Consider the following 23,857-nt stretch of genomic DNA (forward strand, 5'->3'; position numbering starts at 1 on the left):
TAATTATTATGTACAAATTATGAAATAATGTTGTTAAGTATCAAGTAATCTAAGAACACAAAGGATTTTATACCGTAAACACGACATTCTATGATTGGTTGAGAGTATATCCATTGCTATTTTGAGAATAGTTTATAATTCTTTGCCACTATTAATTAGGACTTATTTATTTGAAAATGGATTATATGGATCTATCATGGATTATAACCTTTAGATTATTGATTTTCTATAGAAATCAATAATTATAGTAATGTGCAAATTAAGCACATAACTTAAGGCGAGCTAATTATTGGCTATGAATAGAATTTTTATTTTTTATATCAACTAATCTAATTGCAAAAAGTAATTTGTGATTTGATTATAGAAATAGAAGTACTGCAGACATATAAAGAGAGTATATAAAAATAAAATTATAAAATGACGTGATTTTATGTGATTTGTTAGATCTATTTTAAAATGAAAAATACTTTAGTCATAAAGGAATTACATACAAATAAACTCACAAACTGATATAACTTAATGTGGTATATCAAATTGTACAATTATTTTTATTACGTACAAAGCAGATATAACGGATTCTATAAAATTACATCTGTGAGTTTATTTTATATAATCTCTTTATATATATATATATATATATATATATAGAAACTCTTTTTTAAAATTGTTCATTTGACACCCACGTTGTTCTTCTTCCTCCTCACGGCCATCTTTGGCGTGAACGCAACCTTCTTCCCTAATCTATTTAAACCCACCAAGTAGGCGCAAACTGGAACCAAGAAGGTGAAAGATCAGAGCCCATGCAGCACAAACCAATTAGGCAAGAGAGAGATATATATACACAGAAATAAAGCTGAGAACACGTGATCATGGATTCTACACAAAGTAGACTTAGAGTTCTGATGCTGCCATGGTTGGCCCATGGTCACATATCACCATTCCTAGAGCTCTCCAAGAGGCTTACTGAGAGAAACTTTCACATATACTTCTGTTCCACACCTGTCAACCTCAGTTCTATTGAACCAAAACTTTCTGACAAGTACTCTCTTTCTATACATCTTGTGGAACTCCCTCTTCCATCCTTGCCTGAGCTTCCTCCTCATTACCACACAACCAAAGGACTCCCACCCCACCTCAATACCACCCTCAAAAGAGCCTTTGATATGGCCAGCTCTACCTTCTCCAGCATCCTCAAGACTCTAGATCCAGATCTTCTTATTTATGATTTTCTTCAGCCTTGGGCACCAGAAATCGCTTCCTCCCTGAATATACCGGCTGTTAACTTTTTTTGTTCCGGAGCGGCCACGATTTCTTTTGTGTTTAACGCCATGAAGAACCCCGGTGTTGAGTTTCCTTTCCCGGAAATTCAACTTCATGACTATATGAAAGCAAGGTTCGTCGATTCGCCCAATGAAGATCACTCTAATTCAAGTGAGGATGATGATCACCACGTTAATGACATAGATCGGGCTCTTAAAACTTTCGAGCGATCTTCTAGAATCGTTCTGATGAAGACTTTTGAAGAACTTGAGGGGAAGTATATGGATTTCCTCTCTCGTTTAATTGAAAAGAAGATTGTGCCAGTTGGTCCACTTATTCAACTTCCAGTCCCTGCAGATGATCATGATGGGAAATCCAAAATCATTGAATGGCTTGACGAGAGAGAACTGTGTTCAACCGTGTTCGTTTCCTTTGGCAGTGAGTACTTTTTGTCAAAGGAAGAAATGGAAGAGATAGCTTATGGGCTTGAGCTGAGTAAGGCGAACTTCATATGGGTTGTGAGGTTTCCTGAGGGAGATAAAATAAAGCTGGAAGAGGCACTTCCGGAGGGGTTTCTTGGAAGGGTAGGGGAGAAAGGAATGGTTGTTGAGGATTGGGCACCTCAAGTACAGATACTGAGGCATTCCAGCATAGGTGGGTTTGTGAGTCATTGTGGGTGGAGTTCGGTAATGGAGAGCATAGATTTTGGGGTTCCAATTGTTGCCATCCCCATGCAACTTGATCAACCATTGAATGCTAGAGTGGTGGAGGCGGCTGGTGTAGGTGTGGAAGTTAAGAGAGACAGAGATCATGGGAAGCTTGAAAGAGAAGAGGTTGCAAGAGTGATCAAAGAGGCGGTGATGGGGAAGATTGGGGAGAATGCAAGGAAGAAAGAAAGAGATATGAGAGACAATCTGCGAAGGAAAGGAGAGGAGGAGATGGACCGGGTGGCTGATCAGCTAGTCCACTTGTTTGGAACAAATTAATTAAAATTAAGGTGTCAATACTGTCACCGGTGCTGCTCTTGGTTAATTAATTTATGGATTTTCTTCAACTTTTTATTTTAATTTGAAGGTCTAAAATGGGAGAGACATATGTACCTATAAAATAAAATGCGATATATATATTGTGATTTTTAATTTTCAGAAAATGTCTTTATATATATATAGGGATATGAATTGTGCATGGAGTCTATCACAAAAGTAATAATCTTTTGTTAAAGATCCTAATTATTTTGATAATTATATCATGTTGTAATATTTAAAACTAAAATTATCCATGAATTAATTAGAGCGTTCTAGCTAGAACGAAATATTTAAAGTTATGATCACCTCGATCGCGATTGAAGCCTAGCTAGTTATTAATGCTAGGTCGATGGCTTTAGAAGAACATACATATAAATATATTGCTGATGACGTAAAAAAGGTCCAAAGGTTTGAGGGAGAGAAAAAGTCATTCCCGGCCCATTGACTCGATCCAAGCCTCTATCGGTATTGTTTGGAGTCCTTGACGGTGTTTCGACAAGGTCGTATAGTGTCAGCGCATACATCCATGTTGGTGAATAGAAAGCAATCGCAGAGGAGATAAAGAGAGATGGACAATACATATTTACATGGTTCGGCGTTGTGCTTAATTATGTCCACAAGTATTTGAGGAATTGACTATAATATTCTTGTTCATAATCTCTCATGACCTCTCACTTCTCACTATACAATGGTGGTCTCGGATGTGTTCACGAAAGGTGGATACTTGTGTAGGAGCTCTCTGACTGGAGATTTCATGAGGAGATGAAGCAGAAACTGGGGAAGAAGAAGAAGAAGTCGAGGCCGCTTTTCCCTTTGGCTGGAGGCATTTTATATATCATCTTATTGTGTGCACCAACTTGCAGTGATGGAACCCTATCCCTTGGCGTGCTCTAACTTCATTTCTTTTTCTACTTTCCCTTTAACTTGCTCTAAGACCTCATACCATTTGCCTACCTCATGTCCTTTATTGTCTCCCTTTGTCCTCTAACACCCAACTAGGTGAGTTGGCTTGGCCTGGCCTTGGGTTATGGGATTTTAATCCCCTCACACACACACATACGTATAGAGTAATACTAAATATAATTACTTTTGTATATTTTTTATGTACTCTATTGATATAATTAGTAAGATAATTTTTTTTAATACACAACCAATTATATTAGTAGAGTGTGTAAAAAAGTATATAAAAATAATTATACATAAAATTATATATATATATAAAGAGAAAAATTATGAGATTCAATGAGAATCAGGTTCCTAGCTTTTAGAAATTAAGCCAGATCGATCCAGTGGGCAACTCCAAGACATTTTCTTGCTTGTGTTAACTGGAGGTGCCGTGACGATCAACTGAAATAAATTGAAGAGCAGCACTACTGCACGGAAATAATCTCTTGAGAAAATGTCCCGATAAATGTATTTATTTTATTTATTTTTTATGTAATTTTTTAAATCATCATAAATATTTTAAAATAAAAAATTATAATATCATAAAAAATAGTTTTTTAATCAATAAATTAAAAAAAGCGTCGGCAGACCCAACGCCAACTGTCCGTAGATTATAGATATAGCATTTATCTCGATCGAAACCATTGGAACGTCCTTTTTTGGTTTTCAGTGCCCTTTTTGAATGAGATCGAGCAATCTATTAATTTTTTTTTTTTTTCAAAGAAAGCATTTATTATATTAAGATAGTGTCTAGCAGTGTTTATATAAACAAAACTATACTGATGGATCCTTTTCATTATGAAAGTTTAGCAAAGAGGGAGAGATTATAATTAATGAAATATTTCTAAATAAAGATTTGGAAGAAGTCCACTGCATAATAGAATGCGAGTATCGATTTTTATTTCAACGTATTTTTTATAGTTTCCATTTGTGAAAGTCTTTGAGAGCAATCTTAATATCCTGAATAATAAGTTGCACGGTTGTATGTAGTTTGAATCTTGAACTGCTTTTAGAGTGTTTAATGAATCTCTTGCCACTACAATATTTCCAATTTGATTTGCTTTTGCTTCTTGCATACATGATAACATTGCTTCCGCTTCCCCTTGATTTGGATTTGTATTGCAAACCTGCTTTATAATCACAAAAAGAATTGATCTGTCTGGTGCTTTACAGATGGCTACTGTTGTGCATTTTCTTTGTCTGATTGCCACATCAAAGGTGATGATACAATGATTCACAGGAAAAATGTATCAAAGATTTATTTTGATTAATATGAATATTGCCCCACGCATCACAATGTTCTTTGAAACTTTTTTTGTGGACAAAATGAAATTATTTAAATAAGGTTTGAAAGCTTCATGAATGACCTTGTTTCTTAGGAACCATATGCTATCCATTGCCACAATTGCAAAAATTTAGAAATGAAATATATCTTCTTTAGGAATTCCTAAGCTATTTGACGGGTCTAGAATACATTTTATCCACCTGTTTGTGTCATCTTGGGCACAGTTGGAAATGTTTAAAGGCCAATGAGAGTTTCTCCATAGAATTCTGGTGAAGCTACAATTTAGAAAGAGATGAGATTGACTTTCTTCACCCGTATTACAGATAATGCAGTCAATATTCTCCTGATTGATTTTGACAAAGTTTTTTATTCGATCTTTTGTTGGAATGATATTTGTTAGAATTTTCCAACAGAAAAGCTTTAGTCTATCTTGGACCTTTAACTTCCAAAACTTTTTCCACATATTATCTTGAATGTTGTTATTGTCAAAACCACCCTGTACATGGGATAAGCTGATACCTGAGTAGGCTGATTTTACATTGTATTTTCCAAAATTGTGTTGTGTCCAGATTGGCTTATTAAGAAGGCTCTGAAAATTTTGTTGGGCAAGAGGAATTTTTTCAATCTCATTAACAAAATGTTGTTGGAAAAGGGCTTGTAGGAGAATGGTGTTCCACCTCCTAGGTTCCTCTATCATTAACTTTGAGACCTAAAAAGTTGGATTTATTGGGACATTTGCATCTTTTGGTACTGGAGTAAAGGATTGGATACTGGGAATCCAAGGATCAATCCAAACTTTGGTGTTTACTCCATTGTTAATTTGATAACAGAGTCATTTCTTTAAAAAGTCATTTTGCTTGAGGATACGCTTCCAAATCCATGAGTCTGTAGGCTTTTGGTTGGTTTTTAACAAAGATGCTTTTTTGAGATATTTCTCTGCTAGAACTTTTCTCTAGATGACATTGACACTTGTAATCATATGCCATCCAATTTTTGAGAGGAACGCTTGATTAAAATCAACAATAAGTCTAATCCTTAGACCTCCCATGGATTTTGGTTTATAGATGGAGTTCCAAGATTTAAATGTGATATCGTGAGATTTTTCAGGTGGGAAACCCTACCAGAATTTCATAAAAGTACGATCCAAGTTGCTAGCAATACTTTTTGGGATGGTGATGGTAGACATTAAATAAGAAGGTATGGTGCTGGCAACTGTTCTAATGAGGGTTGTGCGTCCTGCTTGAGAGAGTAATTTTGCTTTCCATTTAGCCATCTTTTAGTGATTCTTTGTTGTATGTTCTGAAAGTGAGCTTTCTTTGATCCATTGAAGGACAGAGGAAGACCCAAGTATTTAATATTGAAAGAAGCATTTTTTAGGTCAAACACAATCTTTACACATTGCTTTTGACGAGGCAGTGTATTGTCACTAAATTTAATGGAAGATTTACTTGCATGGACTTTTTGTCCTGACCAATAAGAATATTTTTCCAAACTATTCTTGAAGTTAATGGAGGTGGTTCGATTGGCCTTTCCAAATAGAATTAGATCGTCAGCAAATAATAGGTGTAACAGCCCGCTAGAAATTCAATTGTGAAATTTCTATGAACTTTAGGAATCTCGTGAAAACCCCATAAGTTTTCACGAATCCATTAATCGTATAGGTTTTTGTCTAACTACATAGTTAGTGTTATTATTTATTATGGTATTAGAAGTGTGTTTTTGATTATTGGAGATAGTTAGAAGTGTCAAAATGTATTATGGTTTGTGCCATTAGACTCGGAGGGTTATTTAAAGTCTTATGGCACAATAACATTTTTTCATATTTTCGGACAAAATGTCTGTTCAAAACTGTAGATATTATTGGATAAAAAGAAATATCTTGAGGTAATTTTCATGAATATTATTGGGTAAAAATATTTTGAGTTGATTTTTATAGATATTATTAGATAAAAATATCTTAAGTTGATTTTTTTGTAGATACTATTGGATAGAATATTATGAGATAATCTTTTATAGATATTTTGGGTAGGAGAAAACTACACTCAACTCTCAACTCCAGTTTCATCTCTTCCATATCTCATCCATAAGTATCTCCAGCCACCTCTCCCCACGAAATTATCTTCATTTACACTTTCCATTGAAAGAATATCAAACACTCTCTCTCGGACAGCTTTTAGGAGGTCTTTTGCACACCCATTTCGAAGCTTTTTTAAGTGTTTTATCATAAAGTCTCTTTCATATAAGTTGTTCTTTTTTTAGTCTAGTTTACATGGATATCTTATTTTCCCCATTTGAAGATCATTTGGTCAGTAAAATATGGTGTAAACTATAAAAAGGTCATTCTGGGAGATAAACTGGAGAATATGTTATAATTTGGAGTTTTTGACCAAGCTAATGGATAGATATTGGTCCGAAATTTTTATGGAGTATTGTTAACATGTATATGTGACTATTGGTTGAGGATTTTTGTATGATTAAAGGTTTTGATGAAAGATTTTCTTAGATTTAGAAACTTAGAAACTGGAAGAAGAAAAGCAGTTTCTGTTTTGAGAAAGTTTAACTCTTTGGTGGTCTAAACCTATTCTAATGACTTTAATAATTTTATTGGAGGATTCTAAGTATCTTATATACATGTTATATTATTATTTTGAAAATATTTGATATTAGTTTCAAAGATATGAAATTTTATGCAAAGAGATATTCAAATAAGCCAAAGTGTGGATATTCTTGGCTAAATTTATGTTTTGATTAATTTCTAACCATGTGATCTTGAATTAGAAGCTTATATATGTTTTAGGACATCTTTTTAAACCATGTGATGGTTTGGTTTGAAAATCATATATTTATAAGTCATAGATCAAGAGATTTATCAAAACTAGTTGAGGAAAAAGTTTATGTTTTTGAACTAAGTGTAAAACCAAAAACTCCAAATGTTATTTTGTGATTTTGGTGACTTTAGTTTGATGATTTAAAGCATGGTTGATGTTAGGATGATATTATGAATATGTTAGATGTAAGATTTGATTTTTGAAATTCTTGGAGATGTTTTGATTTAAGGTCAAAACTTGTAATTCAAGTGCTTGGATCTTTTTACAAAAAAGTTTGGTGTTAATTATTAGCTTTTTTCTAAATGGATGTTTTAAGTATGGTTTTGAACTTAGGATTGGAAGATGTTTGTTGCAAAATTTTGGTTTAAGCATGAGTTTTGAAATTGGAAGGAATTGCAACAAAAATCAAGGGAAATGACCTATGGATGTTTCGGCCATAGTGTGTTCTTCATAGTTGTGTTTTGTTTTAAATTTTTCTGAGTTGATATTTAAGTTTAGGACAAAATTTACATGAGGAATGTAAATTTTGGAAACTTTTGGAGTTAGTATGCAAAATCCTTAAGTTATGGGTAAAACGGTCATTTTCTCAGATGTAGAGAGTAAAATGAAAATTTTACTCTTTAAGTTAGTATTTTTCATATTTCAAATTATTAGTGATTTAGTTATAACTTTTAGAATCACTAATTACAGTTCCTCGTGGTCGCACTTGAAGTTTTATAAGAAACGCGGAGATCGAGGTAAGTTAGTTTTTAACTTACTAGCAGTCTACTGTGTATGTGTGCTAAGTAAAAGAACTACAGTATATGTATGTGTGTTATCATATATGCCATGCCATGCCAAGTTATTAAGTAATTGTCTATTATACAGAATTTATTCTGTCGTCAATTTTTATCTGTTACATAATATATTCTGTCATGTATTACTGTACCTTACAAGTACGTCATGCTAAGTATGCCATCTATTACATGTATGTCAAGTCATGTAATATTCACTGTTGCAAGTATGTCATGTTAAATATGTTGTCGATTATATGTTATGCAATGTTAAGAAATATTTTTATCTCAAGTTGGTCATGTATTTCAAGTTATATTCAAGTCACGTTATGTTATGTCAGAGATTCAGTCATTTCGTATTCCAGTCACGTTTCATCTTGATTACTTATGTATGGGGTCACAACAATTGTGACGCATACACTATGTGAGACACAGCAATTGTGACACGTAGAATACATGAGGCCACAATAATTGTGGAGTATGTATTTACACGTAGAATACATGGAGCCACAACAACTGTGAAGTATGCATTTTTCATGTTAAGTCAAGTTTGTGTAGAATACATGGGGCCACAACAACTGTGGAGTATTTATTTTTCATGTTAAGTCAAGTTTCAGATCAAGTTCATGTTAAGTCAAGTTCAGTTCATGTTTCAATTTAAGTTATGTCAATTATGCTATGTTGTACGCTAAGTTATGTTTTAATTACTTATGAATTTGATTATACATTTATCCTTTTACTGTCATCCATGCATCATTATCTTGTGTGGAAGTTTTTGTTAACTTACTGAGATTTGTAATCAAATCTCACTTTGGTAGTCCCAACTACCATTCCCCCCGAATGGTAGATCTTGTTACAGGACCTGAAGGAGAATCAGGAGCTGATCAACTAGACACAATTGACTAAGCGACGGTATGACGTCAATGTTAATATAGTAGTTAATGTAAATTACTACTTGTACAATGGAGTTGCATCTTTAGTACTTTTTGGATCATAACCATTTTGGACTAGTGTTGTGATCTATTCAATGGGTTTTTATGTATGAAGTATGTTTTAAGCATTTGGGATATTTTCAATTTGGTGCATAGTATTGCTAAAGAAAAAAATTATCTGCTGTGAATATTGCATAATGTTAGATGCATGTTAGGAACATTGCATCTTATATGTCATGAACGGGGGCAGGTAACCTTGTGTTGCATGTCTCAACGCTTCAAATGTCCGTCCAATCCCAAACGGAATTTGGGGGCGTCACAATAGGTGCGAGATTGGTAGATTGTTTCTACTAATGGATATGCCTGGGATATTTCCCATATTTTCTTCTCGGATTATTAGCTTAGATAGTACTTCGGTGCCTAAGATAAAAATAAAAGGTGATAGGTGATCACCTTGCCTTAACCCCCTATTAGGCTTAAAGAAACCTCTCTGGGTGCCATTAATAATCACCTAGTAAGAGACTGTTGTGATCCATTCTTTAATCTATTTAATCCATCTTTCCTTGAAACCCAAACTTTTCATAATTATGAGAACAAATTCCCATTACATGAATCAAACGTCTTTTTCATGTCGATCTTGATTGCCATTAAATTAATTTTTTATTTTTTCTTTTTTTGAAAAGGAAAAAATGAAAAAGCTCCTGAATCATAATAGTATTTTTTTGAATGGTTCTACTTAAGACAAAAGCTGTATGATAAGGAAAAATAATTTTTGGAAGAATCCTTTTAAACTTGTTTGTCAAAATTTTTATAATTACTTTATAGCAAATATTTGAAAGGCTAATGGCCTATACTGAATAAATAATATTTGAGTTATTGATTTTTTAGAATAAGAGCATTCTGTTAATTGCCCGATAGTGATTAGTACCAGAATTCCATACCTAAAAATCAAATCATGTGGTTCTGGGCGCTTAAGGTACGTAAGCGATGACGCCACCTACATGGACCGTACCAGTACTTGCGTTGAAGTGATCTACATTTTTGTCCCCAAATTCCTTGTAGGAGCGATCAATTATATAATTTAATATGTCATATTAATTTATAAATTTATTTTTATAAAATATTTTTGTAATTAAAATATTTCTTATATATTATATATAATCTTATGATATGCTTAGTATTACAAACAAATTAATTAAGTATGATTTCATATTCTTTAATTATCTAAATTGGATGGACCTTATATAATTGGGGCGCCAATGATTGGATGCATATAATACGAAGTACTACGTTGTACAAGTATCATAGAATATGCATGCATAGAGACAATACATAATCTTGATGCCTATCGGTGCTATTAATAATTGGGTTTTATTAGGTATAAACAAAGTTACTAATAATTTACGTATTAATATTAATTTTTTTATATTTAAAATTTAAATTAATATTATTTTTGATAAAATATATTTTTTAATTAATTATATTAAATTTGTGTATATATTAATGTGTAGTTATATTTACAAATAAATTTTTTCTTAATAATTAATATAATAATTTAGTAATATATAATTAATTAACTTTTGGAATTTTTAAAAGATCGAAGATCATTTTTTTTTGGTCCTCTATCCGAACTGCATGCTGGCGTGTAATTACGTACGTAGTCGTTAGTACTTTCGCGTGGCATCCGTTGACCGTTCCACGTCCTCGCCTTTCCCTCTCTGGTAACTTCTCTTTGGCCACGTATTCAAACTTTTTTCTACGCTTCGGGTCTCTTCTCGCACCGATCTCAGATCTTCTCGATCCACGTACCATGTATATAAAATATGTTTGTTCCTAGCTTTCCATGCATGAAACCAATATCCCAAAGGCATGGGAAATTCAAAAATGGATGCTAGACATTCTCGTATCAGTGTCTTGATGTTTCCTTGGTTAGCTCACGGCCACATATCACCTTTCCTAGAGCTAGCCAAGAAGCTTACCAAGAGAAACTTTCACATCTATTTTTGTTCTACACCTGTAAACCTCCGCCCCATCAAAGAAAAACTTCCTGAAAAGTATTCACTTTCAATAGAGCTTGTGGAACTCCATCTTCCTTCCTTGCCCGAGCTTCCTCCACACTACCACACAACCAATGGCCTCCCACCCCATCTCATGCCCACCCTGAAGAAGGCCTTTGACATGGCCAGCCCAAACTTCTCCACCATCCTAAAGAACTTGCGCCCTGATTTGCTTATCTATGATTTTCTTCAGCAATGGGCACCATTTATTGCTCTGTCTCAAAACATTCCAGCAGTTGAGTTCTTGCCTACTAATGCTGTCGTGACATCTTTTGTCATACACCTTACGAAGAACCCTGGTGTCGAATTTCCTTTCCCAGAAATCTATCTCCGGGATAATTATGCGATTAGTAAGTTCCAGAACTTTCTTGAATCATCTGCAAATGGTATCAAAGACACAGAACGAGCAGTAGAGTGCTGTGAGCAATCTTCTGAGATAGTTTTGATCAAAACTTTTAGGGAGATTGAGGCAAAATACCTTGACTATATCTCAGAGTTGACGGGGAAGAAGATTGTGCCAGTAGGGCCTCTTGTTCAAGACCCTGTTCACGAATATGATGAGAAACCGGGAATCATGGAATGGCTTAATAAAAAGGAACGGTCATCGACTGTGTTTGTTTCATTTGGGAGTGAGTATTTTCTGTCAAAGGAGGAAATAGAAGAGATAGCATATGGGCTGGAAAAGAGCATGGTACCATTCATATGGGTGGTGAGATTTCCTGGAGGTGCCAAAGTCAGTCTTGAAATGGCACTTCCAAAAGGTTTTCTCGATAGGGTTGGAGATGGAGGACTGGTTGTGGAGGGATGGGCACCGCAAACGAAGATTTTAGAGCATTCTAGCATTGGTGGGTTTTCGAGTCACTGTGGATGGAGTTCTGTGCTGGAGAGCATGAAACTTGGGGTCCCAATCATAGCCATGCCCATGCACCTTGATCAGCCATTCAATGCAAGGCTGGTGGAGGAAGTGGGTGTGGGTGTAGAAGTCGAGAGAGATATGAATGGGAAGCTTAAAAGAGAGGAGGTGGCAAAAGTTATCAGAAATGTGGTTGTGGAGAAGGCCGGAGAGAGTGTAAGGCAGAAGGCAAAGGAATTGAAGGAGAAACTAATTAGCAAGGGAGAGGAAGAGATTGGTGAAGTGGTGCAAGAGCTGGTGCAACTTTGTAAGAAGAAGAACAACAGGCACTAGCTCGAAATTGTACGCAACTTTTGCATGCCTCTTAGTACTAGTAGTACTACTGCATATCGGTGTATTGATCGACTTGGCAAATTAATTAAGGTCTCTTAGTGTGTAACATTATTTCCGAAATAATGTAAAGATGATCAGAGGTTTATGCACACAGGTTAATAATATAAATAGAAACGACAGATATATATATATATATATATATATATATGTAGGGAGGAGAAATTCTACATGAAAACCTTACATTATTATATGTCTTCATGATTTGTTACTTTTGTCTTTCTATATTAATCATGTTTAAATATTATGATTATGTTTAAATAGAATGACAAATTACACGTTAATTATGCGGATGTGTGTAGTGTAAATTTTTTTTTGTAAGATTTCTCGGATATGATGTGGAAGCATTTCAAATTAGTTAGTATTTAAAAAGTATTAAAATTTTATTTATTTATAATTATAATTGTTTCAACATCAAGTGCTGTGTCTACAAATTAGAAATTTAGAACAATCATGTTTATATCGTTTTTGTCCATCTCATATTTTTTTGGAAGAAGAAAGGAAGTGGGGTTGCAGATTAAGCAATTAATCTGTTAAATTAAGTTTATCATCTGTGTTGGTCCGTTGGATGTTAAATTACATTGGAACAAAGAGATTGACCAACGGTCAAAGACAATTAACAAAAAGTCAAAACAACGGTTAATGAGGGAAAAAAGAAAAAAAATACAAAAAAACCTTAAGAAGGGCTCCGAACACACTCGTACGTTCCATGAAAATATACAAAAAGTTTCTTCATTTCTTCGACCATAGAGGATCTGTGAGACGGCGAAAGCCACACAATGCATTACTGGGTTCGAGCTTCTTCGTCTGATTTCGGGGGCACTCTCCCCCAACCTCGCAGGCATTAACTCTCTCGTCCTGTTTCTCTATTTGCGTTTGCATATCTTTCAAGATTCTTTCTTTATCTGTTGTTGTTATTGGGCGTCTCAGTGGTCACACAGCGGTCAACGTCGGCAAATCGAAGGTGGTCGTGTTTGGGGGCCTCTTCGACAAGAGGTTTCTCAGCGATATCATGGTTTATGACGTTGGTACTCCTCCTTTCTTGATGTCTATGGGGGGCTTCCTTTTTATTTTCTCAGCTCGATTTCTGATAATAACTTCGTTTCTAATCTCTTTCCTTATTTTTTAAAATTCGGTCTCTGAAACTTTTCGGTCTTTCTGGTTTTTCTGTTTTGTCAATTCAATCTCAAGGCTTTCTTCAGTTTTTGGTTATTTGGATGGAAGTATTTGAATATAAGGAATTTACTTTCAGTTTTTAGTTTAAATGGCGTGAATAAAGTATGAAGAGTAGTTTTCTTTTTGTATTGATGAAATTCGAGGGGATTTAAGCCTTATTAATCAGTGGATATGGATTGATTGGATGTAAGGTGTCAGCTCAAATTCATAGCACGTCAGTTTGTCGGAGTAAAGTCTTCAAAGCCCAAATCGTCATATTTCATTAAAATTCGTACCAAGCAGTTTAGACTAGCAATCATCTTTCAAATTCCTTGATTTTGAGTCCTCACATCCAAATGCAACTTAATCTAATTGTATGTTACACATAAACACACAAGCCTTACTGAAACTTTGGGGGTGGTCATCTGAATTGTTGTGCAATTCTAGTGCGTATAGTTGCCTGAGTACTTGGTTAGGAAAAAAATGTTTGCTTATGTCTTTTTATGCTGCTATGGTATTCTAAATTAGCAAAGAAGTTAAATCTGTCTCTGCATTAGGTGTAAGGATAACTATTTCCTTTATACGTTGCTGATTATGAACATTTCCACTTAAGCAGTTGTCATTGGGTGTATTTTACTGCAGCTCCGGCATGTTGCTCTAGTAGTATGAGACTTTTATAGGGAACTCAAATTCATTTATATCATTTGATGCCAGTCAGATAAGGAAGTAAGCACATCATTCTTTGAGTGAAAATATCTTAACAAGGGAAAAAAAAAAGAAAAATGAAAAGCCTGACGTGTTTCCACGGTAAGCTTATTCTTGGTACAGATTTGAAAAGGAAATACTCTAAAAGGCATAATTCTTCTCAAGAAAGTGGGAATGATAGAGTATATTGTGTAGTTGAGGACCTCAGGATGTAGTTAAAGACCCATAATCAAATGGAAAAGACCACAGAGAGAGAGAGAGGGAAGAGAAGGAATGCCGGGATTTCTATGTGTACAGTTGTGAAAACTCTCTTTTCGATGCTCCTCCTAAAATTGGTATTATTCTTCCAAACCACCCAAATGTTAAGAGGATGTTCCTTTGTATTTGGTGCTTGCATATGAGTTTCAACGAGAGAGATACAGAGACAAGGACAGAGAAGAGACAATTGTACCTTAATTTTGGCTTGTAATTGTGCCCTACCCACAAAATGATTAAGATTGCATCCGTGTATTTGGCGAGTGTGCTTTTGTTTCAGAGAGAGGGTCGTAGAATAATTAGGATACATTTTTTACCTTATCGTTTTGCCTAGTGCACACCCATTTTTTATTTATTTATTTTTTTTTGGGGGGGGGGGGGTTTGGAGATATGGTTCCAGATTCTAAATTATGTGGTTTTTTGGTTGAATCAGAGAACAAACTTTGGTTTCAGCCTGAGTGCACCGGAAGTGGGTCTGAGGACCAGGTAGGTCCAATCCCACGAGCATTTCACATTGCTGTTGCAATTGACTGTCACATGTTCATCTTCGGTGGGCGTTCTGGCAGCAAAAGGTCTGTACACGTGCAACAATTATATGTTTTCTGCTCACAAATTGTGTTTTGTTACTCTAAAGTCGCATAGACCTGCTAATGATGATGAGGTTGGATTTTCAGGTTGGGTGACTTTTGGGTCCTAGATACAGGTAAGAATGTACATAAGTTATTTGAGTAAGCATGGTGGTGATGGATGTTGAGATCCTATAATTAGTACTTTTTTGGTTTCTCTTGGACTTGTTGGGGGCTTACGGAACTTATGATGTTTGTTCCAGACATATGGCAATGGTCTGAGCTCACCAGTTTTGGTGACTTACCATCACCGCGTGATTTTGCTTCAGCTTCAGCTATTGGAAACCGAAGGATTGTTATGTGAGTCTCTTAAAGTTCTCTATGTGGCGTTCTTTAACAAATAGTTAGTTTAGGTCTTAGGTATTGGACTTGAAAGTGACAAAAATAAAGGATTTTGTCCTCTATTATTATATTAAACAAGATATTAATTGGGTGCAGGTATGGTGGCTGGGATGGTAAAAGGTGGTTATCAGACGTGTATGTCTTGGACACAAGTAACTTCTTTACTATGGCTTTTCAGTTTTTCTCTGTTATATATAGTGAGAGAATGTTTAATTTGATTGGTGTGACATAAGATTGTAACCTGGGTTGCTTTGTGAAACAGTCTCTCTTGAGTGGATGGAATTGTCGGTGTCTGGAACATTGCCACCGCCTAGATGTGGCCATACAGCTACTATGGTGGAGAAAAGGTTGCTTGTCTATGGCGGCAGAGGTGATGTAGCAAACTCTTGTAGCAGCAGAATTAGGTTTCATAGATACTTCAATAACCAAAAAATTGATTTGCAATGAGCCCGAATTGCATTAAATATATTTCATTTTTTTTTGTGGGACGTGTTCAAAATTTGCCAATATTAATTTTTAAGTAGTTCATGGCTCTTCCTTTTGTCATTACCTTTGGGTTTTTATTTTTTTATTTTTTCCTGAGTGAGGGTTCTGAGAGATATACATTGATCTCATTTTCATCAACTTTGTCATGTCAATTATTGTTTATAAATGTGATACTAAGTCAAGTGTGTCTACGTTGTGAATCACTTATGATCTAATTAATGGTGGAGTTAATTAAATCCTTTTTTTCTTATCTGACATGATTGCTTCTTTTTTTTCACTTCAATAGGAGGTGGTGGGCCAATTATGGGTGATTTGTGGGCCTTGAAGGGTCTTATTGAAGAAGGTTAATAGTTGCTCCTGTTAATATTTTCCTATTCCTTGCCTTTTTTTCCTTTGCCTTTTTTGGTTTTCGTATTTCATAATTTGGGTATATTATCTAATTTTCATCAAGTGAATGGATGTAAATATATCCTTGTCTCAACACATCCTGACTATGTTAATGTGTTGTAGTTCTGGTTTACATTTTGCTTAGCAAATATCTTGTTCTTGATATTATTCATTTATATGCCTATGTTCTTAATAAATATTCGCAAGTTCCAGGTTCAAGTGTATGTTTTGATTATATGGTTGTTTCCTTTGCAAAACATGAAGACAAGTTCATTTCTTGTGTAAACACATGGAAAATTTGGGCTGGCTTAAGTTCTATTATCTTTTGTAACTCAAATATGCTAGAGTCCATACAGAGAATCTCAAACAATCAATTTCTAGTTGCATTTAGGTGTCCCTTGAAAGTTGGAAATTGACTTAAATGGCTCTATTGTCTTTATAGTTGAGTTTTGTTTTTAAGCAATGATGGCTTGCCTTAGAAGGTTCTAGAATTCAGGTTGTCTGGAGAATGACATATAGATAGTTCTGCAGGAAATGTGTGTAATAGGAGGAAGTAGCTTCTTTATGTTTTATAAGCAGCTTCTTTATTGACCTGATGTATTATACCAAATGAAACTTTGGCAGTGGAGTTAGTATTTGATATAGCGGGCTAATTGCATGTTTTCCTTCATAGATAAAATAAAGTTATTTATTACTTGAATTTGTCTTAAGTTGGTTTGGGATCTGTCACAAATTCAAGTAACCTTTGAAAGGAAATTTTTTAGTCCGAGAAGCTTCCATGTAAATTCGGCTCTAGAGTAGGAGGATCGCCTATCATGAAAAGTTACTGTAAATAAAATAAAATTCCATTATTGTAAATGTAATGATAAATATGGACTGCATCTGTCACGACATAATGATATGGCAACTGATCTTGAGTCCCTGAAACCAATGTCTTACACAGTTCTGTTGTTGGACTCTACTTACATGGTAGATGTAGATCTCAATCTACACGATGGATTCCTACCTTCTAATGCTACTTGGAACTCAGTATATATGTCTGTGAATCGATATGCATTAGCAATATTGTTGAATAATACATACTTATCAAAAAAAAAAAATATTGTTGAATAATACATGTAGAAAGGAACGTTTGTATTCTCGTTGCACAGAAATAATTAAAATTAATGATGCATAAAATTAATGATTCTCCTCAAAGATAAATGGATGCATTGCGTAAATTTGTTTGTCTTCTAATAATTTTTTTAAGAAGCGTTTTTTTTTTTTTTTGGTTCACTTTTTTAGAAGTCCGAGCTCATTTGATAATGAGATTTGTCTATTTCCGTCTTCTAACAAGTGCACTAAAGAAATTATAGCCAGCATTTACCTTGTTTGAATTGCACAATTGCATTTGAATGGACATATGAATCTGTGGGGTCATCTGTATTGCTTGACCGAATTTCTTGTTATTATTTGTTCATATTTCTAAATCAATGTACAAGTTTCTGCTTTGTACATCTCTGTAGCTCTATTAGAGGTTCTTTGATAGACTAAGTTGGATTTGTCTTGTCTTTGTTGTGCAAGGAAGAGAATGAAACACCTGGATGGACCCAGTTGAAGCTTCCGGGCCAAGCTCCTTCTCCTCGATGCGGTCATACTGTTACGTCTGGAGGACACTATGTAATAAACACTTTCTGTTTTCCTTGTGATCTCTTTTCACATATTCATTTTGATGTTGTCATTGTCAGTCCTATTTATTATGTCAATGCTGAAACATTTTTCTTCTAGATTCTTAAACCTGACTGCTAAAATCTTGTCTTTGCAGCTGTTGTTGTTTGGAGGGCATGGGACTGGTGGTTGGTTGAGTCGTTATGACATCTATTACAATGACTGCACAATTTTAGATAGGAGTGAGTGCTTTCCTACTTTACTTGTTGGATTTATAGCAGATGTTTTCTGAATGTTTCATGTTGATGATTGTGAACCATTTGTATTATTAATGCTATATATATTATGACCCTGAATGAAGATTTTAGTTGATAATCACCATTTGAAGCAAAGATTTAAAGTTTTGTCGCCAGACAAATTAAATAGAAAATGCCAGTGTGTCAGATCTTCACCAAATGTCATGACCATGACTTGATTCTTCAAAATCTTTTATATCTTTGTATTTAGGTGTTGGGGGGAAATATGGTCCAAAAATTCAGGGAAGGTGCTAACCTCATGTTGAAGGAGTGGAGTTTACACCCTCCTACATCTGTGTTCACACATAAATATGAACATCTGGTTAAAATTATTTATATATTTATTTATATGAGAGCCCTTTTAGCAAAGCTTCAATATTTAAAATTTAAATGTAGGATTTAAAAATTTTCCTTTAGATCTTTACTTCATTAAGTTTAATGGTATGTGTTGCAAGAGGATATAATTTTAAGGGATTTAGCTTAAAGGACATCAATGATGGCATTTTTCTTGTCTACTTGGGGCTCTATAGCTATGCAAATGACACATTACAAAGTACTATTTATATTGTCTTTTTGGCAATTAGCGTCCGGACAGTGGAAACGCTTACCTACTGGAAATGAACCCCCTCCTGCTCGGGCATACCACTCTATGACATGTATTGGTTCGCGTTATCTGTTATTTGGTGGCTTTGATGGCAAATCAACATTTGGCGAGCTATGGTGGTTGGTTCCAGAAGGTACCAATTTTACTGTGAATTAGTTTACTCATTGTGTTATTTGGCTGTTGTCTGTTAACCCTTTTGCTTTTCAGAGTTCCACCGGGATGTGTTCCGAACCATCCATGCTGTGAATTTGATTCTTGTATGAACTTTTAGGGCAAAATCTTCTCGATGATGATGCATCAGTTTGTCTCCAGCACACCTTTTGTTTGGAGCATTTACAGAATGTTGAATGCAGTATCATTTATAAATGAAATGTTATGGTGTGCATGCATTTCCATTAGATGGATATCCATAAGGCATTTTCTCAAGTCAGTTGCAAGATATGTTATAGAATTCTTGAGTTAGTTGCAAAATATGGTCAGGCACTGTAGTCTGCTGCTAATCTGTTCTGTCTTCACAGTTTTTTTTTTTTGATAAGTAAGAAGAAAAAACCTTTATAGTTTATACAATGTTGTTTGCACTGTCACCCTCTATCTTCTTTGTTTTTTAATCAATCAAGCTTTATAATGTAAGACTTGTTGAAATGGCTGTGGAAGATGCTGTTTAAGTGTTGTATTTGTATTAAATTTGTTGTTGTCCAGTTTTCTGTTTTTATGCAACATTATTAAATTGAAATCAGCTTTCCTATTAATGATTATCAGGCCCCAAATCATCTTATCTTGTCGCTGGAGAAAAAGCCGAAAAGAAAGAAAATCTATAAGCTCCATTTATCGAGTCAAGAGAAAAATGTTAGAAGCTTGATAGATTAAGAAATTAACAGGCGTAATTGTACATCAAATTCCATACGGGGCAAGATTATACTAAACTGTCCCAGCACAATTGGATTGGATTCTTCTGCAGATTCCATGCTGAGTCAGAATTGAGAAGTAAATTTCAACTTGTCCTAAACTGTTGCCAGCTCTGCTTGTTTTGTAGAGGACCCCATCGCAAAGCGGTTGACTGCAGCTCCATTAAAAGGCTTTCCTGAAGATAAGGATGTTGCAACAAATAATAATATTCAGTCTGCACTTGAGGTATAACTTCTGATTTTAATGATATAGCTTGTTCTATTGAGCTTGTTGACCAAGGAGCTCAAAGCCCTATCTAACCTTGTATTTGTTGCAAGTAGGCTGAATCTCTATTCCAAGATCACATTCAACTTTTAAACTTGTTAGAACCAACAAAATACAGGCAGCATCAGATGCCAATGTAATTGACCTGTTCCCTATGTTATGCGGATCAGAGCTTATATTAAGGAAATGGGTTTCCTACTATAATCACAACCTTTTGATATATGTAATCACTCCTAGTTTGATTACTCACTAGGAGTTTCCCTGGAATACCTGATACACAGTTCTAGCAGGTGCGGTCATGTCTCTAGGATTTGCTACCCAATGGTGGGTCTGAAAGGCTCTGCCTTGGCGAAGTTTCATGTCGTGAAAAAAGTTAAAATAATTCAACAATTCACAGTTTTAAGCTTCTTTATTGACATTCTCAGAAGTTTCACTGGTTAATTCCCTTTACGTTAACTGACTTTTGTACTTACAAAAAAAGGTCCCCTTATGTTAACGAAGGTCAAATCAGAATCATAGGTTGTACTCATCATTCTAATGTCAATTTTCCCTTGACTGATTGTGATCATTTTAAAGAGACCACCTAGATGGTTTCGAATTTTAATCATGTGATCGATCCTTAATATTTTGGACAGGGAAGCCAAAGGGAGCAATCTGCTGTCTCAGAATTACAAAGAAGATTGGAAATTTCTGTTTTGCTTTCTAGTTCTGGGCTTCCAATTGTAAATGAGTTGGAAGACAAAGAATTCCTTGAACTAGCATCAACCTTGACTGGAGAAAGAGTCTCTAGTAATTTACAGGTTTAACACATGGAAGCAAATTTGGTTTACTTCAATTGCCCATCTCTTAGGTATTCTTAACTGACTTTGTTATGGAAAAAAAGGCAATTGAGGCTCTTCGTGATCACTGGAGGAAGGCTGTACCAAGGTCCATACCACTTAAGGAGCTAGGGCCTCTGCTTCGCGACTACCAGCGATTGATTGCCCATCATCAATTGTAAGAATGAACCTTTTTGCACCATCACTTGTTTATGTTCACTTAGATCATACCAGCTTTGCAGCTGTTGTTTCCATAAGTGGTGCTGGCTTAGCTTCTGGTTTTGACCTCTCTCAGTAGAATATCCGTGGCTATTGATTTAATCAATTTCATGGGTCTCTTAAATTGTTGTAATGATGACAGGGCTAATAATGGATCTGATCTGCATTCCATTGAGTCTGGTTTTCTTGGGAAAGATGCTTATCGGTTTTACCATATTAAAAATGCTTCTCAGGTATGAGCCACGCAAGGCTATTTAGACCAAGTCCCACTTTTTTCCTTTTGGTTGTTGTCCTCTATTATTTTAATGCCTTGTGTTCTTCACATTCTTTCATTCTATTTTCTCCTTTCTCACATTGATCACATCTTGGTTATTTTCAGTTGCGAATGGATGATATTCCCAAGTTGCTGGCAGAGTATAAACAACTCCCATCCGACTAAAATGGCATATGGGGGGGAATTCTTTCAAAGAATGGAATCTTTCATGATGGTTTTCCAGGTTTTGTTTATGTCATTTAGACGTTAGGGAAGTTTGCTTCTTTCTTGGAACTACCTCAAATTAACCATCTGCCCTAGCACTTGACGCATGGGTAAATTAGTACAATGTATACCAAACTATAAAAAAAACTGAGACTTTGCTTGTGCGGATGACGAGAAATTTTCTTTTTACAGCTGCCCTAATTGGCATAGGACAATATTTTGAGGTTGACATTAATGTATATATTCGTTGTAGGGCATGTCATCTCAATGGGAAAAAACGTTTTAAAGTAGATCAAGGATTACAGGCTTCTTAAACACCTATGATTAGAAAAACAACTATGTACTTCTAATTATATCAATTACAAGTTCACAAGCCAAACCACTGATGACATTGGAGACCTTAGTGTGTGGATTCTATGTGCTTGCTCAGCTCCTCGAGTTTTTTCATTCTCAGTCTCTCACTCTCGGTCAGCAACTGGAAATAATATCACAAAGAAGATATTAGAAAGGAAAAAGGAGAGTAGAAAGAAGGGGAGATATTCAGGCCGAAAATTCTGGGATTGTTACCTCCATTAATGTGGCTATTAGCTGAGTTTTTTCGTCGTTCTTTGCGTTGAAAGCCTCTAGGACTTCTTTGTATTCCTTCTCCTGTGGCCAGCCAATCACAGAGAAAATTCGTAGTGATAATTGAGTTATACATATAAACTTATGAAATTCGAATAAAAACTATACAAAATAAGTTATAGATCGTGATAATAATGCATGGGAAGTTCAAGTCTGGATGCAAATTAAGTATCAGAGATGAATATTCTAAGAAGAACAATGGAGATAGAAGCAAATACCTTCTTCTGGCAGCTCTGTCCCAGCGGCTTTAGATCTCGGTTAGCCATGTCAATCTTCTTGCGTACAGTAGCAACTTCCTTTCGCATAGGATCTGCAAGTACTTCTAGCTCCTAGTCGATTCCATCAACAAAAACAAATGAATTAACATTTTCTGTCGAGAATTAAGGGTGAGAGTTTTACTTCAATGAATAATATCTTTTTGCTTTTCATAAATTCAGAACTCGGTAATGGTTTAAAGTTCGATGCATCCTGTGAGTTTTTGCATTTGAAAGTGCATATAAAAGTTCTTTCCTACAAGCAACAACCCAAAAATTCTTTTTGTTTATAGTTTTATCGAACAAAGAAGTATCCAAGAAGAGGAGAAAGAATATAAATGGAGAAACTTATTTTACAGGTACGTAAAACGATCATAATTTTTTTCGAGTTATCAAAAGGTGCAATAAGAAAACAGTCATGGTTGATAGAATTCTTGATAATTTTCTGAACCCTACTTCCCAAATCTGTGCCAAGCGCCTAGTTTCTTCTTCAGCACGACCCAACTGAAGTTCAACTCTCTCCTTAACCTCCATCTTCTTCCTCTCAATTTCTTCCTCTCTGGCTTGAATTGTAGATATGGCCAACCTTGTGATCTCCTCGTCCTCACTCTCCTCAGTTGAGGAGAGCCTCCCACTGTTGCCAAGGCTCCCAAGGTTCTTCATTTTTTGCATCGATCTCGGTAATGCCCTGAGGCTTCTATGCTCCCTCAAAACCAACCTCTATGTTCTTTTGTAATGCTGTCAAAGGCCCTCTTGTTTGCTTTTGCTTTAAAACTCACTCTCTCTCTCTCTCTCTCTCTCTCTCTCTGTGATACTTGCTTTCTTCAGAAAACATTGAACACGTACGTTATATATAGACAGGCGTACGCAACAGGCATCAACTCCTCTAGTTGGAACTAAAGATCTTTTGAAGTGTCATTTTACTACAGGCTTAAAAAGATACCGCAAGGAGAAGGAACGAAGACTCTCCTGCTAATACTCTGTATTTGCATCCTAGCTATTAAAACTTTGTTAGCTAGGGAATTTGGACTATAAATTTGGCCTCTTCTCTCTCTCTCTGTAACCGAAGTAGTTAAAATGTCCAATCAGAATTGAGAGATGATGTTTTTATCAACCATTGCGGTGACTGATTATGCACGTAATCTACATTAGCCGAGGCGGGTGGTGACAAGAACCAAGATTGCTTGAAGCAAGAGGAAGTTTTGTCACAAGAATTCACATGGCTAGCCTGCCTTGCTGGGTGATCTGGGCATAGTACTTACTGATCGATATGCATTTATGGCTCACTTCTGGGTCCAGGTTTTGGTGCATCGATCACAACTACTTATCCAACAAAGTTCTCTTTTGAAACCACATTGATTTGCTTATGCATATGAGTTAATATTCAAAACGGTCCATCTGTTTACGTTAGAAAAGCAGCCCTCCAATAAGGGAGTTACACTT

General features: G+C 35.3%; 4 protein-coding genes across 7 annotated transcripts; 3 read left to right on the top strand and 1 right to left on the bottom strand.

Moving 5' to 3' along the window:
* Positions 1–685: 685 nt before the first annotated feature.
* Positions 686–2,405, top strand: LOC122291421 (UDP-glucosyltransferase 29-like). The gene has a single exon (XM_043099129.1). The coding sequence runs from the start codon at positions 870–872 to the stop codon at positions 2,244–2,246; it is 1,377 nt and encodes a 458-aa protein (XP_042955063.1). The 5' UTR covers positions 686–869; the 3' UTR covers positions 2,247–2,405.
* An 8,495-nt stretch (positions 2,406–10,900) lies between these two features.
* LOC122291858 (UDP-glucosyltransferase 29-like) lies at positions 10,901–12,745 on the top strand. Its single transcript, XM_043099881.1, has one exon. It carries the CDS (start codon positions 10,918–10,920, stop codon positions 12,289–12,291), a length of 1,374 nt encoding a protein of 457 aa, XP_042955815.1. The 5' UTR covers positions 10,901–10,917; the 3' UTR covers positions 12,292–12,745.
* A 290-nt stretch (positions 12,746–13,035) lies between these two features.
* On the top strand, positions 13,036–21,826 carry LOC122291857 (protein GLUTELIN PRECURSOR ACCUMULATION 3). Of its 4 annotated transcripts, XM_043099877.1 has the most exons (16): positions 13,036–13,189; positions 13,279–13,376; positions 14,897–15,035; positions 15,138–15,166; positions 15,293–15,389; positions 15,528–15,583; positions 15,694–15,801; positions 16,204–16,260; positions 17,872–17,963; positions 18,109–18,193; positions 18,832–18,984; positions 19,885–19,982; positions 20,657–20,821; positions 20,905–21,017; positions 21,201–21,291; positions 21,438–21,826. In XM_043099877.1, exons 1-16 carry the CDS (start codon positions 13,128–13,130, stop codon positions 21,495–21,497), a joined length of 1,503 nt encoding a protein of 500 aa, XP_042955811.1. In that variant the 5' UTR covers positions 13,036–13,127; the 3' UTR covers positions 21,498–21,826. The 4 variants fall into 4 exon arrangements, with proteins under 4 accessions (XP_042955811.1, XP_042955812.1, XP_042955813.1 ...); XM_043099878.1 differs by lacking the exon at positions 18,832–18,984; XM_043099879.1 differs by lacking the exon at positions 13,279–13,376 and having other exon boundaries at positions 13,064–13,189.
* LOC122291860 lies at positions 21,705–23,318 on the bottom strand. The gene is made up of 4 exons (XM_043099882.1): positions 22,871–23,318; positions 22,379–22,489; positions 22,104–22,184; positions 21,705–22,011 (listed from the first exon to the last, which is right to left on the bottom strand). Exons 1-4 carry the CDS (start codon positions 23,084–23,086, stop codon positions 21,937–21,939), a joined length of 483 nt encoding a protein of 160 aa, XP_042955816.1. The 5' UTR covers positions 23,087–23,318; the 3' UTR covers positions 21,705–21,936.
* Positions 23,319–23,857: the final 539 nt, after the last annotated feature.

Source organism: Carya illinoinensis, chromosome 13 (genome assembly GCF_018687715.1).
Source record: "Carya illinoinensis cultivar Pawnee chromosome 13, C.illinoinensisPawnee_v1, whole genome shotgun sequence".
In the NCBI taxonomy this organism is placed as follows: domain Eukaryota; kingdom Viridiplantae; phylum Streptophyta; class Magnoliopsida; order Fagales; family Juglandaceae; genus Carya; species Carya illinoinensis.

Excerpts from the sequence above, each read along its gene's own strand:
- LOC122291421 (XM_043099129.1), top strand. The coding sequence starts at position 870 with ATGGATTCTACACAAAGTAGACTTAGAGTTCTGATGCTGCCATGGTTG.
- LOC122291858 (XM_043099881.1), top strand. The coding sequence starts at position 10,918 with ATGGGAAATTCAAAAATGGATGCTAGACATTCTCGTATCAGTGTCTTG.
- LOC122291857 (XM_043099877.1), top strand. The coding sequence starts at position 13,128 with ATGCATTACTGGGTTCGAGCTTCTTCGTCTGATTTCGGGGGCACTCTC. Across the intron at positions 19,983-20,656 it reads ATATTCAGTCTGCACTTGAG|GGAAGCCAAAGGGAGCAATC; the intron begins GTATAACTTCTG and ends TATTTTGGACAG. Across the intron at positions 21,018-21,200 it reads TTGATTGCCCATCATCAATT|GGCTAATAATGGATCTGATC; the intron begins GTAAGAATGAAC and ends TAATGATGACAG.
- LOC122291860 (XM_043099882.1), bottom strand. The coding sequence starts at position 23,086 with ATGCAAAAAATGAAGAACCTTGGGAGCCTTGGCAACAGTGGGAGGCTC. Across the intron at positions 22,490-22,870 it reads GCTTGGCACAGATTTGGGAA|GAGCTAGAAGTACTTGCAGA; the intron begins GTAGGGTTCAGA and ends GGAATCGACTAG. Across the intron at positions 22,012-22,103 it reads TAATAGCCACATTAATGGAG|TTGCTGACCGAGAGTGAGAG; the intron begins GTAACAATCCCA and ends TATTATTTCCAG.